At 40.9% G+C, this 17,653-nt stretch overlaps 1 protein-coding gene across 3 annotated transcripts in view; it reads right to left on the reverse strand.

The window, feature by feature from the left end:
- LOC139568649 (VPS10 domain-containing receptor SorCS3-like) overlaps positions 1-17,653 on the reverse strand; it is a 207,669-nt gene that overhangs the window by 53,403 nt on the left and 136,613 nt on the right. For all 3 annotated transcript variants that reach the window (XM_071390617.1, XM_071390618.1, XM_071390619.1), the window contains exon 5: positions 14,182-14,249. In XM_071390617.1, coding sequence (XP_071246718.1) covers positions 14,182-14,249 — 68 coding nt within the window. The remainder of the gene's footprint in view (positions 1-14,181; positions 14,250-17,653) is intronic.

The following is a 17,653-nucleotide window of genomic DNA, read 5'->3' on the forward strand; positions in this document are numbered from 1 at the left end:
GTTCGGGGATGTGATCTAGCAACATTTCGGTTACTAGCCCAACGCTCTAACCACTAGCCTACCTAGAGCCTACCAGATATGGTGTTCCTATAGTGTGATGTATGTCATTCTTGGTAGAGTGAGGCTGATAAACTTATTGTCTGTAATCATGGCTTGAGAGGCATGGGGTACTAATCATGAGGGTCAGAGTTTAAAGTCCTTGAAGGGGTTGGATCAAGGATGGATCACACAAATTATTTAGGATATGTGATGAAAAGTAGACCCTGGATTTATGCAAGTTGCTGTGGACATAGCTGGCGGCAGCTCGACTCACACACATATACACACATGCATGCACGCACGCACGTACACGCGCACAAACACACACACGCGCACACACACACACACACAGAGCATCTCCTACATCTCTAGGAAGGAAAGCAATGAGGCAGAATAAATTCAGAGCTACATTTGTGATGAGTGTGTACTTCCTCAGAATGGGGGTGGACCGATGTGATTAGATGAGAGGTGACAAATTATACAGTATCTTCCTATTTTATGAATGTACAGTATGTATGGATAACACCCAAAAGTAAGGACTGTTAAGATGAACCAGAATGTGACATGTGAGAGGCAGAATGTAAAATGGAGACAGTGTGGATGTAGATTTATCACAGTCCATTCATATCAACAGTGGAAATGAGCAGAATCGTACACAGAATTTCCCAGCAGCAACACTAGTTATTCAAATCAAATCAAAGTTTATTTGTCACGTGCGCTGAATACAACAGCGAAATGCTTACAGGCTCTAACCAATAGTGCCAAAACGGTATTAGGTGAACAATAGGTAGGTAAAGAAATGAAACAACAGTAAAAAGACAGGCTATATACAGTAGCGAGGCTATAAAAGTAGCGAGGTTACATACAGACACCGGTTAGTCAGGCTGATTGAGGTAGAATGTACATGAATGTATAGTTAAAGTGAATATGCATATATGATAAACAGAGAGTAGCAGCAGCGTAAAAAGGGGGGTTGGGGGGGGGTACACAATGCAATTAGTCCGGGTAGCCATTTGATTACCTGTTCAGGAGTCTCATGGCTTGGGGGTAAAAACTGTTGAGAAGCATTTTTGTCCTAGACTTGGCACTCCGGTACCGCTTGCAATGCGATAGTAGAGGGAACAGTCTATGACTGGGTTGGCTGGGGTCTTTGACAATTTTTAGGGCCTTCCTCTGACACCGCCTTGTGTAGAGGTCCTGGATGGCAGGCAGCTTAGCCCCAGTGATGTACTGGGTCAGAGGCCGAGCAGTTGCCGTACCAGGCAGTGATGCAACCAGTCAGGATAATCTCGATGTTGCACCTGTAGAACCTTTTGAGGGTCTCAGGACCCATGATACATTTTTTTAGTTTCCTGAGGGGGAATAGGCTTTGTCGTGCCCTCTTCACGACTGTCTTGGTGTGTTTGGACCATTCTAGTTTGTTGTTGATGTGGACACCAAGGAACTTGAAGCTCTCAACCTGCTACACTACAGCCCCGTCGATGAAAATGGGGGCGTGCTCAGTCCTCCTTTTCCTGTAGTCCACAATAATCTCATTAGTCTTGGTTACGTTGAGGGATAGGTTGTTATTCTGGTACCACCTGGTCAGGTCTCTGACCTCCTCCCTATAGGCTGTTTCGTCGTTGTCGGTGATCAGGCCTACCACCGTTGTGTCGTCTGAAAACTTAATGATGGTGTTGGAGTCGTGCCTGGCCATGCAGTCGTGGGTGAACAGGGAGTACAGGGGGGGACTGAGCACGCACCCCTGGGGAGCTCCAGTGTTGAGGATCAGCGTGGCAGATGTGTTGCTACCTACCCTCACCACCTGGGGGCGGCCCGTCAGGAAGTCCAGGATCCAGTTGCAGAGGGAGGTGTTTAAGTCCCAGGATCCTTAACTTAGTGATGAGCTTTGAGGGTACTATGGTGTTGAACGCTGAGCTGTGGTCAATGAATAGCATTCTCACGTAAGTGTTCCTTTTGTCCAGGTGGGAAAGGGCAGTGTGGAGTGCAGTAGAGATTGCATCATCTGTGGATCTGTTTGAGCGGTATGCAAATTAGGGTGGGTTTAGGGTTTCTGGGATAATGGTGTTGATGTGAGCCATTACCAACCTTTCAAAGCACGTCATGGCTACAGACGTGAGGGCTACAGGTCTGTAGTCATTTATTCAGGTTGCCTTTGTGTTCTTGGCCACAGGGACTATGGTGGTCTGCTTGAAACATGTTGGTATTACAGACTTATCTTCTCTAGGGTAGGGGGCAGCATTCGGAATTTTGGATGAAAAACATGCCCAAACTAAACTGCCTGCTTCTCGGGCCCAGAATATATGATATGCATATAACTGGTAGATTTGGATAGAAAACACTCTAAAGTTTCCTAAACTGTTAAAATAGTGTCTGTGAGTATAACAGAACTAATTTGGCAGGCAAAAACCTGAGAAAAATCTATTCGGGAAGTCGTTTTTTAAATTTATTTTTTATTTTTCCATTCAATGCCATTACAGTATCCATTGACTTATGACTCAAATTGCAGTTCATATGCCTTCCACTAGATGTCAACAGTCTTTAGAAATTGTTTCAGGCTTGTATTCTGAAAAATGAGGAAGTAAGAGCAGTCTGAATGAGTGGACCCTAAAGTGTCACAGAGCTTTTTCATGCGCACGACCGAGAGAGTGCCTTTCTTGTTTACCTTTTATGTTGATGACGTTATTGTCCGGTTGAAATATTATCGATTATTTAGGCTAAAAACAACCTGAGGATTGAATATAAACATAATTTGACATGTTTCTATGAACTTTACGGATACAATTTGGATTTCTTTGTCTACCTGTTTTGACTGCGTTTGAGCCTGTGGATTACTGAAGAAAATGCACGAACAAAACGGAGGTTTTTGGATATAAAGAGACTTTATTGAACAAAAGGAACATTTATTGAGTAAATGAATGTCTGCTGAGTGCAACCATATGAAGATCATCAATGGTAAGGGATTCATTTTATCTCTATTTCTGACTTGTGTAACTCTTCTACTTGGCTGATAACTGTTTGTAATGATTTGTCTGCTGGGCTATGTTTTAAAATAATCGTAAGGTATTCTTTTGCCGTAAAGCATTTTTAAATCTGACACCGTGTTTGGATTCACAAGAAGTTAATCTTTAAACCTATGTAAAATATGTTTTGTTTTCTGAATTTTTATAATGAGTATTCCTGTATTTGAATTTGGCGCCCAGCGGATTCACTGGCTGTTGAAGAGGTGGGACGCTAACGTCTCACGTACCCAAGAGAGATTAATCAGGGACATGTTGAAAATGTCAGTGAAGACACCTGCCAGTTGGTCAGCACATGCCCGGGGCACACGTCCTGGTAATCCGTCTGGCCCCGCAGCCTTGTGTATGTTGACCTGTTTAAAGGTCTTACTCACTTCGGCTACGGAGAGCGTGATCTCACAGTCACCTGGAACAGCTGATGCTCTCACGCATGCCTCAGTGTTGCTTGCCTCGAAGCGAGCGTAGAAGTGATTTAGCTCGTCTGGTAGGCTCGTGTCACTGGGCAGCCCGCGGCTGTGCTTCCCTTTGTAGTCTGTAATACTTTGCAAGCCTTGCCACATAAGACGAGCGTCGGAGCCGGTGTAGTATGATTTAATTTTAGCCCTGTATTGACGCTTTACCTGTTTGATGGTTTGTCGCAGGGCATAGCAGGATTTCTTGTAAGTTTCCGGGTTAGAGTCCTGCACCTTGAAAGCGCCAGCTCTACTCATTAGCTCAGTGCGAATGTTGCCTGTTATCGATGGCTTCTGGTTGGGGTATGTACATACAGTCACTGTGGGGACGACGTCCTTGATGCACTTATTGATAAAGCCAGTGACTGATGTGGTGTACTCCTCAATGCCATCGGAAGAATCACGGAACATGTTCCAGTCTCTGATAGTAAAACAGTCCTGTAGTTTAGCATCTGCTTCATCTGACCACTTTTTTAAAGACCGAGTCACTGGTGCGTTCTGCTTTAATTTTTGCTTGTAAGCAGGAATTAGGAGAATAGAATTGTGGTCGGATTTATCAAATGGAGGGCGAGCGAGAGCTTTGTATGCGTCTCTGTGTGTGGTGTACAGGTGATCTAGAATTTTTTTCCCGCTGGTTGCACATTTAACATGTTGATGGAAATTTGATAGAACTAGATTTAAGTTTCCCTGCATTATAGTCTCTGACCACTAGGAGCGCCGCCTCTGGGTGAGTGGTTTCCTGTTTGCTTATTTCCTTATACAGCTGACTGAGTGCGGTCTTAGTGCCAGCATCTGTCTGTGGTGGTAAATAAACAGCCACGAAAAGTATAGCTGAAATCTCTCTAGGCAGGTAGTGTGGCCTGCAATTTATCACAATATACTCTACTTCAGGCGAGCAAAATCTAGAGACTTCCTTAGATTTCGTGCACCAGTTGTTGTTTACAAATATGCACAGACCCCTCCCCCCCCCCCCCCGTACCGGAGTGGGCTGTTCTATCTTACCGGTGCAGTGTGTATCCCGCTAGCTGAATATCCATGTCGTCATTCAGCCACGATTCCGTGAAACATAGGATATTACAGTTTTTGATGTCCCGTTGGTAGGATATTCGTGATCGTACCTCGTCTAGTGTATCCTCTCTTGGGTAGGTTAAAATGATGTTGGTGAGTATAACAGAACTGATATGGCAGGCGAAACCCCGAGAACCAACCATCCAAAAAAAAAATATTTAAGCCTTCTACTGTTTCCAATGGATTTCATGTTTATTATGAGGTGAAGTCCTCCCAGACTGCAGTTCCTAGGGCTTCCACTAGATGTCAACAGTCTTTAGAAAGAGTTTCAGGCTGGTTTTTGGAAAAATGTGCTATAAGTTGTAGTATTACAACGTTTTTTATTTATACATTTTTTATTTTATTATTTTTTATTACCAGTACCTTGCAAAACATAAACATAAGAGCCAGAAGGATTCCACAAAGAAATGAGAAGGAAAAAAACGGGAAAAAAAGAATCCACTTTATATCAAATCAAATACAGACATATAGCGACATTTTGGGACATTTTGTTTTTGTATATGTTTTAAAGACTAAATAGTTTTCCAAATCAGAAAAAAAAACTGAGAAAATGATATTTTTCTTCATAAATTTTGATTTGTGTACGATTTTTTTTCCTAATAAAACAAAGCGATTTATGACATACTCACGTTCAATTGTGGAATCAGTGTAATACAATAATATGTCAAACTTAGAAATGTCAATGGTTGAATGCAATTTGAGGCCAAGATATAGTTTTATATCAGTCCAGAACACTTCACTATATAAACAATGACAGAATAAGTGTTCAATAGATTCAGTTTCTAGTTCACAAAAACTACGTTCACTGGTAACATCAGGTATATATTTAGAAATCAAGCTATTACACGGATATAATCTATGGCTATTCTTAAAGGAGATCTCCTTTACTTCATTGGTCAGCATGCATTTGTGTGGAGTGAGCCAAGCACGACGCCAGTTTACATCAAACGATGAAGCCCAACGAAATATCACAGAGGGAATAGACTTCCTGTAGAAAATATCCCTTAATAAGCGATTGTTGAATTTTGTATCTAGTAGACCAATGCCATTCACCTGGATATCGCTTACAATCGGAGATATTCCAAAATATGCACTATTCTGAAGTGAAGTTTTTATCCCACTAGGTATAGCTTCAATAACAGTGTCATATTCCTTGCTTGAAACCTCAAAGTTGTATCTTTCCATAAATTCTCTCCGTGTAAATAGATTCCCACTAATATTAACTGATTGGCTGACAAGGACAATGATTTTCAAGAACCATTTATGGTTAAATAACATCTTGTTTCTATGTAATATCGAAACATTGTTCCATATAAAACATTTATGAGGTGAAAAGTTTTGTTTATACAGCAAAGCCGAGTACATTAAAGCCTGCTTGTGAAAAGCCGCCAGTTTCACGGGAAGTTTACCCACAATATATGGACATTGTAGTAAAAAAGTAAGCCCTCCGAACTTCTGAAAAACAAAATGAGGTATAATATTACAGAAACTATGAAGATTTTTTATGTACCTTTTAATCCAGTTGACCTTTGATTGCTGATTGAAGAGAGTGAAGTCTAAGATATTTAGACCGCCATCACAAACCCTGTTGGTGATAACATCTCTTTTTATCTTATGTGGCTTGTTTTTCCATATGAAGTTGTACAAAAGCCTATCTAAGGTACAGCAAGTGGATTTGGGGATGAAAAAAGATAGGATGCACGAGATAGCCCCTCAGCTTTGGATAAAAGCACCCTTCCTTGAAGAGGAACTGATTAAAACCAGTTATGGACAGGGGGCAGCATTTCCACTTTGAACGAATTGCGTACCCAAATGGAAGTTCCTCCTACTCTGCCCCAGAAGGTAATACATGCATATTATTATTACTATTGTATAGAAAACACTCTGAAGTTTCTAAAACTGTTCGAATTATGTCTGTAAGTATAACAGAACTCTTTTGGCAGACAAAAACCTGAGAAGACTTCCAAACAGGAAGTGAGAACAGTGTCAAATGATACCCCATATAGTTATGGATAAGCAAACACTTCCTAGGGCTTCCACTAGATGTGACCGTCTTTAGATGTTGGTCATATGATTCTACTATAAAGGAGGGGCTCATAGGAGCTATTTTACTGAGTGGTCTTCACAAATTCTCAGTCTCATTTTGCGCACGAGCGAGAGAGAATGCTCTCGTTCCAATGCTCTTTCTTCAGACAATGAAATTCTCCGGTTGGATCCTTATTGATGATTAATGTTAAACACATCCTAAATATGGATTGCATACATCATTTGACTTGTTTCTACGACCTGTAACGGAACTTTTTGAGTTTTTGTCTGGAGGGATTGCTCGTGCGTCATGAAAATGGATTCGTGGGCTGAACATCCTAACAACAAGTGGCTAAATGATGGGCTTTATGGAACTTTTCAGTAATTTATTGTCGAACTGGGAAACCTGGGAGTGCCTTCTGATGAAGTTATTCGAAGGTAAGTGCATATTTATAGTGTTTTTGTAGCTTCTGTTGACGCCAAAATGGCGACTATTTATTTGGCTGGATTGTGCTCTGAGCGCCGTTCTCAGATTATTCTTTTTCCGTAAAGTTTATTTTGAAATCTGACACAGCGGTTGCATAGAGGATACGTTTATCTTTAATTTTGTGAATAACACTTGCATCTTTTATCAATGTTTATTATGAGTATTTCTGCAAAATCACCGGATGTTTTGGAACCAAAACATTACTGCACGTAACGCGCCAATGTAAACTGAGACTTGTTTTTATACATATATATGCACATTATCGAACAAAACATAAATGTATTGTGTAACATGATGTCATATGACTCATCTGATGAAGATGTTCAAAGGTTAGTGATTAATTTTATCTCTATTTGTGGGTTTTGTGAAAGCTATCTTTGCTGTGAAAAAATGTCTGTGCTTTTTTGGATTTGGTGGTGAGCTAACATAAATATATGTTGTGTTTTCGCTGTAAAATATTTTTAAAATCGGACACGTTGGTTGGAATCACAAGATGTTTATCTTTCATTTGCTGTATTAGACTTGTTAATGTGTGAAAGTTAAATATTTCTAAAAAATATTTTTGAATTTTGCGCGCTGCCTTTACAGCGGAATGTTGTGGGTGTTCCGCTAGCGGAACCCCTGGGTGAGAAAGGTTAAATCTCTCCCTAACCATGACGATAATTTTTTGGGGACAGATTCAGTTACAGGGTTCAAATTAAGATCATTCACAGCCTTAAGATTTTTGGTGATCTTTACACCGAGGTAGGTTACAGTATCTTTTTCAGAGATGTTACAATCTGCTCGATTGACAGCTCCTTTCAAAACAAACAACTCACATTGGGAAAGATTTAATGCCAAACCTGAGATTTTGGAGAACTGCTTCACATTTTTCAAAAAAAGTGAGGTGTCATTCGCCAGTTGGGGTATCTTGATCTCTCTGGCCTGGAATGTAATGCCTTCAAATTGACTTTTATGAACTAATGAGCATAAAATTTGAGATACTAACAAAAATAAAAAAGGTGAAATTGGACAACCTTGTCGTATTCCTTTGTAAATGTTCAACCTTGAGGATGTTCCATGACAGAGTTTGATACAGCTATTGCCACCATTATACAGAGTTCTAATAGCATCAACAAAAAAACAACCATTTCGACACGAATTTCAAATGCTTAAGACAATCAAATATAATATTGTGACTTACTGTATCAAATGCTTTCTGAAAATCCAAAAATAGGAAAACAGGGATGTCACGCCCTGACCTTAGAGATCCTTTTTATGTCTCTATTTTGGTTTGGTCAGGGTGTGAGTTGGGGTGGGCATTCTATGTTTTGTGTTTCTATGATTTTCTATTTCTATGTTTTGGCCGGGTATGGTTCTCAATCAGGGACAGCTGTCTATCGTTGTCTCTGATTGGGGACCATACTTAGGTAGCCTTTTTTCCCACCTGTCTTTGTGGGAAGTTGAATTTGTTTAGGGCACATAGCCTTTGAGCGTCATGGTTTGGTTTTGTAGTGTTTATTGTTTTGTTTGGCGTCATTTTGAGTTAATAAAGAAAATGTACGCACACCACTCTGCACCTTGGTCCTCTTCTGTTAACTTCTCTAGGATAGGGGGCAGCATTTTCACTTTGGATGAATAGCGTGCCCAGAGTGACCTGCCTCCTACTCTGTCCCACATGCTAATATATGCATATTATTATTACTATTGGATATAAAACACTCTGAAGTTTCTAAAACTGTTTGAATGATGTCTGTGAGTATAACATAACTCATATGGCAGGCAGAAACCTGAGAAAAAATCCAAACAGGAAGTGAGAATTCTGAGGCTGGTGGATTTTCAACTCATCGCCTATTCAATTTCCAGTAAGATATGGATATGTTTGCACTTCCTACGCCTTCCACGAGATGTCAACAGTCTGTAGAACGTTGAATGAAGCCTCTACTGTGATGTGGGGCCGGATGGGAGGTGTTTGAGTCAGTGGTCTGGCAGAGTGCCAGTTCCTGGTCACGTGCATTCCACATGATATCGCCTTGCGTTCCATTACTTCTGTAGACACAAAGGAATTCTCCGGTTGGAACGTTATTGGATATTTATGATAACAACATCCTGAAGATTGATTCTCTACTTAGTTTGACAAGTTAATTCGACCTGTAATATAACTTTTTGAAGTTTTTGTCCGACGTTCGCCTGGATCTGCGCAAGCGTTTGGACATGTGTACTAAACGTGCTAGCAAAAGTAGCTACTTGGACATAATTAATGGACATTATCGAACAAAACAATAATTTATTGTGGAACTAGCATTCTGATGAAGATCATCAAAGGTAAGGGAATATTTATGATGTAATTTCGTATTTCTGTTGACTCCAACATGGCGAAGAAATGTTGTTTATATCTGAGCGCCGTCTCAGATTATTGCATGGTTTCCTTTTTACGTAAAGTTTTTTTGAAATATGACACAGCGGTTGCATTAAAAACAAGTGTATCTTTAATTCTATGTAAAACATGTATCTTTCATCAAAGTTTATGATGAGTATGTATGTTATTTGATGTGGCTCTCTGCAATTTCTCCGGATATTTTGGAGGTATTTCTGAACATGGCGCCAATGTAAACTTAGATTTGTGGATATAAATATGCACATTATCAAACAAAACATACATGTATTGGGTAACATGATGTCCTATGAGTGTCATCTGATGAAGATCATCAAAGGTTAGTGAATCATTTTATCTCTATTTCTGCTTTTTGTGACTCCTATCTTTGGCTGGGAAAATGGCCGTGTTTTTCTGTGGCTATGTACTGACCTAACATAATCGTTTGGTGTGCTTTCGCCGTAAATCCTTTTTGAAATCAGACATGTTGGCTGGATTCACAACAGCTTTAGTTTTGTGTCTTTCATGTGTGATTTCATGAAAGATTGATTTTTATAGTAATATATTTGAATTTGGCGCGCTGCATTTTTACTGGCTTTTGGCCAAGTGGGACGTTAGCGTCCCACATATCCCAGAGAAGTTAACAGCCGTGACAAGGGAAGTCATCCAATAGATCACAATACTCAACCAAGTCTAACACCAACCTCAGATTATTAGATATATGGCGCCCTTTCATAACCCCTGATTGACATTCATCAATCAGATCATTCAAGCAAGACTTTAACCTTTTTGCAAAGATTAAGGCTATAATTTTGTAGTCGTTATTTAGGAGTGTGATTGGACACCAATTATCAATATTTAAGAGATCCTTGTGTGGTTTAGGTATAAGAGTAATAACCCCTTGCTTCAGAGAGGCAGGTAGTGCTCCCTTCTTTATAACCTCCTTAAAGGTTTCAAGTAAAAATGGTGCTATTTCTTCAGAGAAGGTTTTGTAAAATTCAGAGGTTAATCCATCACAACCTGGAGATTAGTTATTTTTTTATTGAGCAACCCCGTACTGGATGTCCATAATGGATCAATCTTGACAACAATACTGATTGAATTCTTCACTAACCGAATTAACATTCTCTGTAGAATCAAGGAGATCCTTAGAGTCACTCAAATTGTTATCTAAGGAGTAAAGATTCTCATAAAACTTAGTGGTAAAGTCTGATAACAACTCTCTATCCTCAGTGGTAACCCCATTAATCTTAAGTTTCCGAAGTGTGTTGAGTTCCCCTCTCATCTTTTCCAAATTAAAAAAGTATCTACTGTTCTTTTCGCCTTTTTCAAGCCATTGTTTTCTGGATCTTATGAAAGTTCCTCTAGCCTTTTCCTCATACAATGTATCTAGTTGATTCTGTAAATCATTAAATTTAGCTTTCTCATTAAGATCAAGATGCTCAATCTCTGTGATATCCGCAATTGTCTTAGAGAGTTCAGCTACCTCACATCTCCTTCTTAAAGCAAGCCGTTTCCCATCAGTAATACAGGCTGAGCGGATCTTACATTTCAGCAGTTCCCAATATTTCCCATATTCTGCATTAGATGTAGCTAAACTCCAGTAAACAGAAATTAGATTCTTAATCACATTTTTTAAATCATAATTTAATAACAATGAGTTATTTAATTTCCAATAACCACCAGAGTATTTCTTACAGTCAACCATATGACTTTATGTCAGGACTGCAGGCAGTATTTTGACCTCTACAGTGTTGGGTTCAAGACTAGAGGTTATCACCCACAAGTCAATTCTTGATTGTAGAGAACGATCTCTATTACTCCATGTGTATTGTTTCTCTCCAGGGTTTTTAACTCTCCACATGTCAATTAATTCCAGGCTTAGGCAGAAATTCACCAACTTGTTCACACCATTGTTAGGCCTATGGGGCAATCTATCAGTCTCATTAGAATAAACCATATTAAAATCTCCACCAACTATAATCTGACTGGATGGATATTTTCTCAGAAGACTTTTAAGAATTTCTTCAATTTCCTCTAGAAGTAAGTGATCTGGAGGACTAGAACAGTATCCATATACATTACACAACACAAATAATCTGTCCCTGTGGTTGATGACCGTTACTAGTCAATGTCCATTGGAGTCCATTTGAGTAAACAAAAATGTCCCTTTGAAATTGTGTGCTAAACCAGCTGAATGATTAGATGACACTGATTTTTCCAATAATTATAGTCCTCTTTGCATGAATGTGTTTCTTGAACGAATACAAGATCTGCGTTGCAGTCCTTACAAAAAAAAAGCTTTTCTCTTCAACAGGTTTTGTATCCCCCTCGCATTGATTGACATAAACTTCAAGTCCGTATCTATAGAATAGAAAGAAAAATCCTATGCAATCTCAACTCTACCGTCTCTATGAAATGTTGCTTCATATATGTATTAACAGAAGTCTTAACTTGTAAACAGTAACACCATAATTCAAAACTAGAACGCTCAGTTTGCAGTGGGGAAGGAGCTACCTTGTAAACCTACCGACAGAACAAATCACCCTGGTTGTATTTATTTTCCATTGGCAAAAAAGGCTCTGATTCCCCTGTAGTATCCACCCAATCTTTGATTTCGGGCCTGTTGTACAAGAGGCCACACTTTTGCCTTTGCTGCCTTGTCTGCTGCAGTCAAGTCCTCACCCAATCTAAATTTTCTCTCTTTCAGAAAGGAGCTTTCCTTTGCTTTCCTCCAAACTGCATCTCTCGCTGTGCGAAAAGCAAAATGGATGATGATCGAGCAGCTGACGATGGTCTCTTGTTTCTTCCCAATACGATGAGCGACATCCACAGCCATATCCATATATCCATCGGCGAAGTCCGGTGCCACACGGTTACAGATGTCTCTCACTAAGCGCTTCACATTCTCATCCTGGTCCTCGGGGTCACCGTAAAGCCGTAGCCCCCAACTTCTCCAGTATCGTTCTGCTTCCAATAAGCGCTCTTGCATGTCTGCGATGGTCTTCTCCTGTGGAGTGCATTTCTCAGAAGTAGCAGTGTTAGCAAGTTTAAGCTCTTCGATACTCTTGTATGCATGATTCAGAGAGGTCGCGAGGTCAACAATTTTTCATGTGTTTTCGTGTATCATTTTCTCCAGACCATCGGCTCTTTCGTTTATCTTTGCAGAGACAGCATCGATTATGTTGACCTGTAGTTCGCGCAAAGACAATTCTTTCTGTATCTTTTTGGGTGCACGACTATTGACTGGATTTTCAGAATCAACCAAATGTGCAGAATCCTCCATTTCTTCTCCCGAGGAGTCAGGTGGCGGTTTTTCTCCGTGCTCAGCTAGCAACTGCCTTCTCCTCCCTTTGCTCTTGGCACATTTTCTTTTCTCCATTTCTCAAAGTTTCAGATCAAATTAGCGGTCAACTAAGCGTTGTTCTCTATTGTGTTTGCTATAAGCCAAGTTCCGTTACATTTAAGTAAGTTTGAGAGGGATAAAAGTTAAGGTTACTCGGAGCAAGCTGAAATCTCGTCTGCACTCGCCACCATCTTCAGCACCCCCTGTAGTTTTTCTAAGTGACTCCCATTTTGGCTGTAGTGTTTCCATGCGCGTTCTTTCTTATTTATCTCCGGTAATGAACATACTATTCTCCGTCTTAAATTTGATTGTTTTTTTACTTATTAGGGTACCTGAGGTTTGATTATAAATGTTGTTTGACTTGTTTGGATAAGTTTATTGGTAAAGTTTGGGATTCATTTTGTATGCATTTTGAAGGAGGGAAACAGGTGGATTATTGAATGAAGAACGCCAGCTAAACTGAGTTTTTATGGATATAAAGAAGGACTTTATCGAACAAAAGGACCATTTGTGATGGAACTGGGACCTTTTGGAGTGCCAACAGAAGAAGATCTTCAAAGGTATGGCATTTATTATATCGCTATTTCTGACTTTCGTCTCGCACCTACCTGGTTGAAAAATGTTTTTCATGTTTTTGTATGTGGGGTGCTGTCCTCAGATAATCGCATGGTGTGCTTTTGCCGTAAAGCCTTTTTGAAATCTGACAGCGGCTGGGTTAACAAGAAGTTAAGCTTTATTTTGATGTATAATACTTGAATTTTCATGAATGTTAAATATTTATATTTCTGTAATTTGAAATACGCGCTCTGAAATTTCACCGGATGTTGGCCAGGTGGGATGCTACCGTCCCACAAGAAGTTATTGTCCAAAGATTGCATGTTGGCGAGTAGTATTGACGGTAATGGCAGCTTTCCCACTCGCCTTTTTCGGGTCCTGACCAGGCATCCGGCTCTTTGTCCTCTGTACCTGCGTCACTTCCTCTTGTAAATAACGTGGATGTCGGCCCTGCCAGGTGTTTGGAGAATGTCTTCTGCGTCTTGTTTGTTGAAGAAAAAATCTTTGTCTAATCCAAGGTGAGTGATCGCTGTCCTGATATCCAGAAGCTCTTTTTTGCCGTAAGATACGGTTGCAGAAACATCAACTAAGTTACAAAAAACGCGAAAAAAATACACAATAGCTCAATTGTTTGGGTGCCCGTAAAACTGTTGCCATATTATCAATATCCTTCACAGTCTCTTGCAATGCAGAAAGCAAACAGCATGTTCCACACACTGCTAGTGATGCTCCAAAACAGTTTGTGATGAGAGTCTGAGTAAACAAAGGAAAAGATCAGGACAACAAAGAGGACGAGAGGAAGCGAAGGATGATGAGAAGAAAGAAAGAAGACTCACCAGTAGAACCTGTTCACATGCTCATGAACCAGCTGCCATTTTCTCCCAAAGTCCAAGGATGCGTACAACTGTGAAGAAGAACATAAAAATGGAAAGAAAAGAGAGATAGAGAACATATCAGTCATGGCAGGATAATGCTAGGGAAGAGCGTACCCGTGAGCAATAAAGCGTGACACTCTAGATAGGCTGACATAGCTTTAAACTGACATCATCATTATAACTCAGACCATTCATGTTAAGACTGTCCTGTTTCCAGACCTATCCTGTTTCCTTTTCCAATTGTAAATTAGCACGTGGTATAGATAAAGCACTTCAAGTCCAATATGTTCGGTGCAAAATAGGTTTAACATTATCGTTTGCTTTTCCTGGAACAGCAAAACCTTTGGTGGATTACTGGCGACCAAATGAAGTGGAATGCTTATATAGCAGATTATTTATCAAACAAATGGAAACCAACGCCTATAAATCAGAGGAAGAATACAAATCCAGAATGCTACTGTAAATTAAGAATATACTTGCCTAAAAATAAATATATTTCCCTGTTGACGAGCAGGTGTAGAAGTGCCCATGGCCTAATTTCATTGGTCTAATTACATTTCCCACTTCCTGGGTGCATAATGACAGGGAGCATTTGTTCCATTACACTGATTGATGCTACTGATGTTGCATCCTGCTGGCTGTCTGTATTGTTATTTTAGTCCTACAGACAGAGTCGGTGGCCCCAGTCAGACTCCATGCTAATGTTCTACCTTCATCAGAGTGGAAATCTGACATTCAACTTCGAGGCCAACAATCATAAAACAACAGATACAACTTGCCATATTTGCTGTATGCAAACAAATTGTTATGCACACACACAATAGTAACTAAACTGTCATCATCAAAAACATCATGTTATTTATCGCTGGCTTGGTACCAGATCTGATCCTATAGCTAAACCATCAGTAAATAAATAGCAGTCATGTTCCACCTCATAGGATCCTACATGTGGCAGGCAGGCGGAGCCATGTTCCTCCCAATAGGAGTCTATGGTGGCAGGTAGGCTGAGCCGGGTAGCAGGTAGGCAGGTCGGGCTTGTCTCTCGTCAAGCTGCACTCATTCATCAGGCCAATTACATTTTTTATTCAAAAGCTCAGAGCTGTCACAAAGTGAGCTTCATAGTTTCCTACTCACGTCAATAACTCAAAACACCCGCCAGATCCAGAGCCACTGATGAGTCCTGCCCGGCGACAGCCAAGAGACTGAGAGAGCGAGAGCTGCCAGAGACACTTGTCTAAATGGTGGTTGTAGGATTGAGGATAACAGTTGTTGGTTCCACTCATCTATTCACGTTGATGGTGGATTTCAATAGAAATCTATATGGTGGTATGTACGCTATTGTGTTCTGAGGCTTGTTTAGCTGTGTACTTCAAAACGCTGACACCAACTGAATCATTTTTAAAGTAGGACATGCGGTTTACCAGGAGACGGAAAAAGAGAGTCATGGTTGTTGTGCCGAAGCTAGGTAGGTAAACCACGTAAGCGTTTGAGAACATGTCAAGCGGACTAACGAAAACATCTGATTATGTACAAGAACAAAAACATCACGGCGCATGAGGGCAGGGAGGACATTGCACAGCATGTGTCACGTGTTCATCTAAAGAATCATTCATTCTAATGTGGATTCAAGGAAAACGCAGAACATTATGTACAAACATTATCGCTGATGCATATGGTGCGTTGCGACCCCAAAGAGTGGGCATCACAGTCAAGGCTCCAAGATCTTACACAGGCCTCTTTTTCCAGACAACAACATCTTTTAAAATGTCTGCAGCCAGCCAGTCAGAATGTTTACAGCTATCAAATCAAATCAAAAACAAATCTGTCACACACGCCGAATACAACAAGTGCAGAGCTTACATGAAATGCTTAACCCTTAACCAACAGTGCAGTTCAAGAAGAGTTAAGAACATATTTACCAAATAAACTAAATTAAAAATGATAAAAATTAACACAATAAAATAACAAAAACGAGGCTATATACAGGGGGTACCGGTACCGAGTCAATGTAGTTAGTCGAGGTTATTTGTACACGTAGGTAGGGAAGTGACTATGCATAGATAATAAACAGCTAGTAGCAGCAGTGTCAAAACAAATGGGGGGGGGGGGGGTGTCAATGTAAATAGTCCGGTGGCCATTTTATTAATTGTTCAACAGTCTTATGGCTTGGGGTAGAAGCTGTTCAGGAGCCTTTTGGTCCTAGACTTGGCGCTCCGGTACCACTTGCTGTGCGATAGCAGAGAAAACAATCTGTGACTTGGGTGAATGGAGTCTCTGAAATTTTTGGGGGCTTTCTCTGACATACCAGCCAGTGATTCAACCGGTCAGGATGCTCTCGATTGTGCAGCTGTAGAACTTTTTAAGGATCTGGGGACCCATGTCAAGTCTCTTGAGGGGTAAAAGGTGTTGTCGTGCCCTCTTCACGACTGTCTTGGTGTGTTTGGACCATGATAGTATGTTGGTGATGTGGACACCGAGGAACTTGAAACTCTCGACCCGCTCCACTACAGCCCCGTCGATGTTAATGGGGGACTGTTCGTCCTGCCTTTTCCTGTAGTCCACGATCAGCTCCTTTGTATTGCTCACATTGAGGGAGAGGTAGTTGTCCGGGCACCACACTGTCAGGTCGCTGACCTCCTCCCTATAGGCTGTCTCATCGTTGTCAGTGATCAGGCCTACCACTTTTGTGTCGTCAGCGAACTTAATGATGTTGTTGGAGTCGTGTTTGGCCATGCAGTCGTAGGTGAACAGAGTATAGGAGGGGACTAAGTCCACACCCCTGAGGGGCCCCAGTGTTGAAGATCAGCATGGCAGACGTGTTGTTGCCTACCCTTACCACCTGTGGATGGCCCATCAAGAAGTCCAGAATCCAGTTGCAGAGGGAGGTGTTTAGACCCCGGGTCCTTAGCTTAGTGATGAGCTTTGTGGGTACTATGGTGTTGAATGCTGAGCTGTAGTCAACGAACAGCATTCTCATATAGATGTTATTTTTCTCCAGATGAGAAAAAGCAGTGTGGAGTGCGATTGAGATTGCATCATCTGTGGATCTGTTGGGGCAATATTCGAAATGGAGTGGGTTTAGGTTATCCGGGAGTATGCTGTTGATGTGATCCATGACCAGCTTTTCAAAGCACTTCATGGCTACCGACATGAGTGCTACGGGGTGGTAATAATTAAGGCAGGTTACCTTTGCTTCCTTGGCCACAAGGACTATGGTAGTCTGCTTGAAACATGACTTGGTCAGGTAGAGGTTGAAAATGTCAGTGAAGACACTTGCCAGTTGGTCCGTGCATGCTTTGAGTACATGTCCTGGTAATCCGTCTGGCCCTGTGACTTTGTGAATGTTGACCTGTTTAAAGGTCTTGCTCACATCGGCTACCGAGAGAACAGCTGGTGCTCTCATGCACACTTCAGTGTTGCTTGCCTCGAAGCG

This window comes from Salvelinus alpinus, chromosome 2, assembly GCF_045679555.1.
Source record: "Salvelinus alpinus chromosome 2, SLU_Salpinus.1, whole genome shotgun sequence".
NCBI classification, from domain to species: domain Eukaryota; kingdom Metazoa; phylum Chordata; class Actinopteri; order Salmoniformes; family Salmonidae; genus Salvelinus; species Salvelinus alpinus.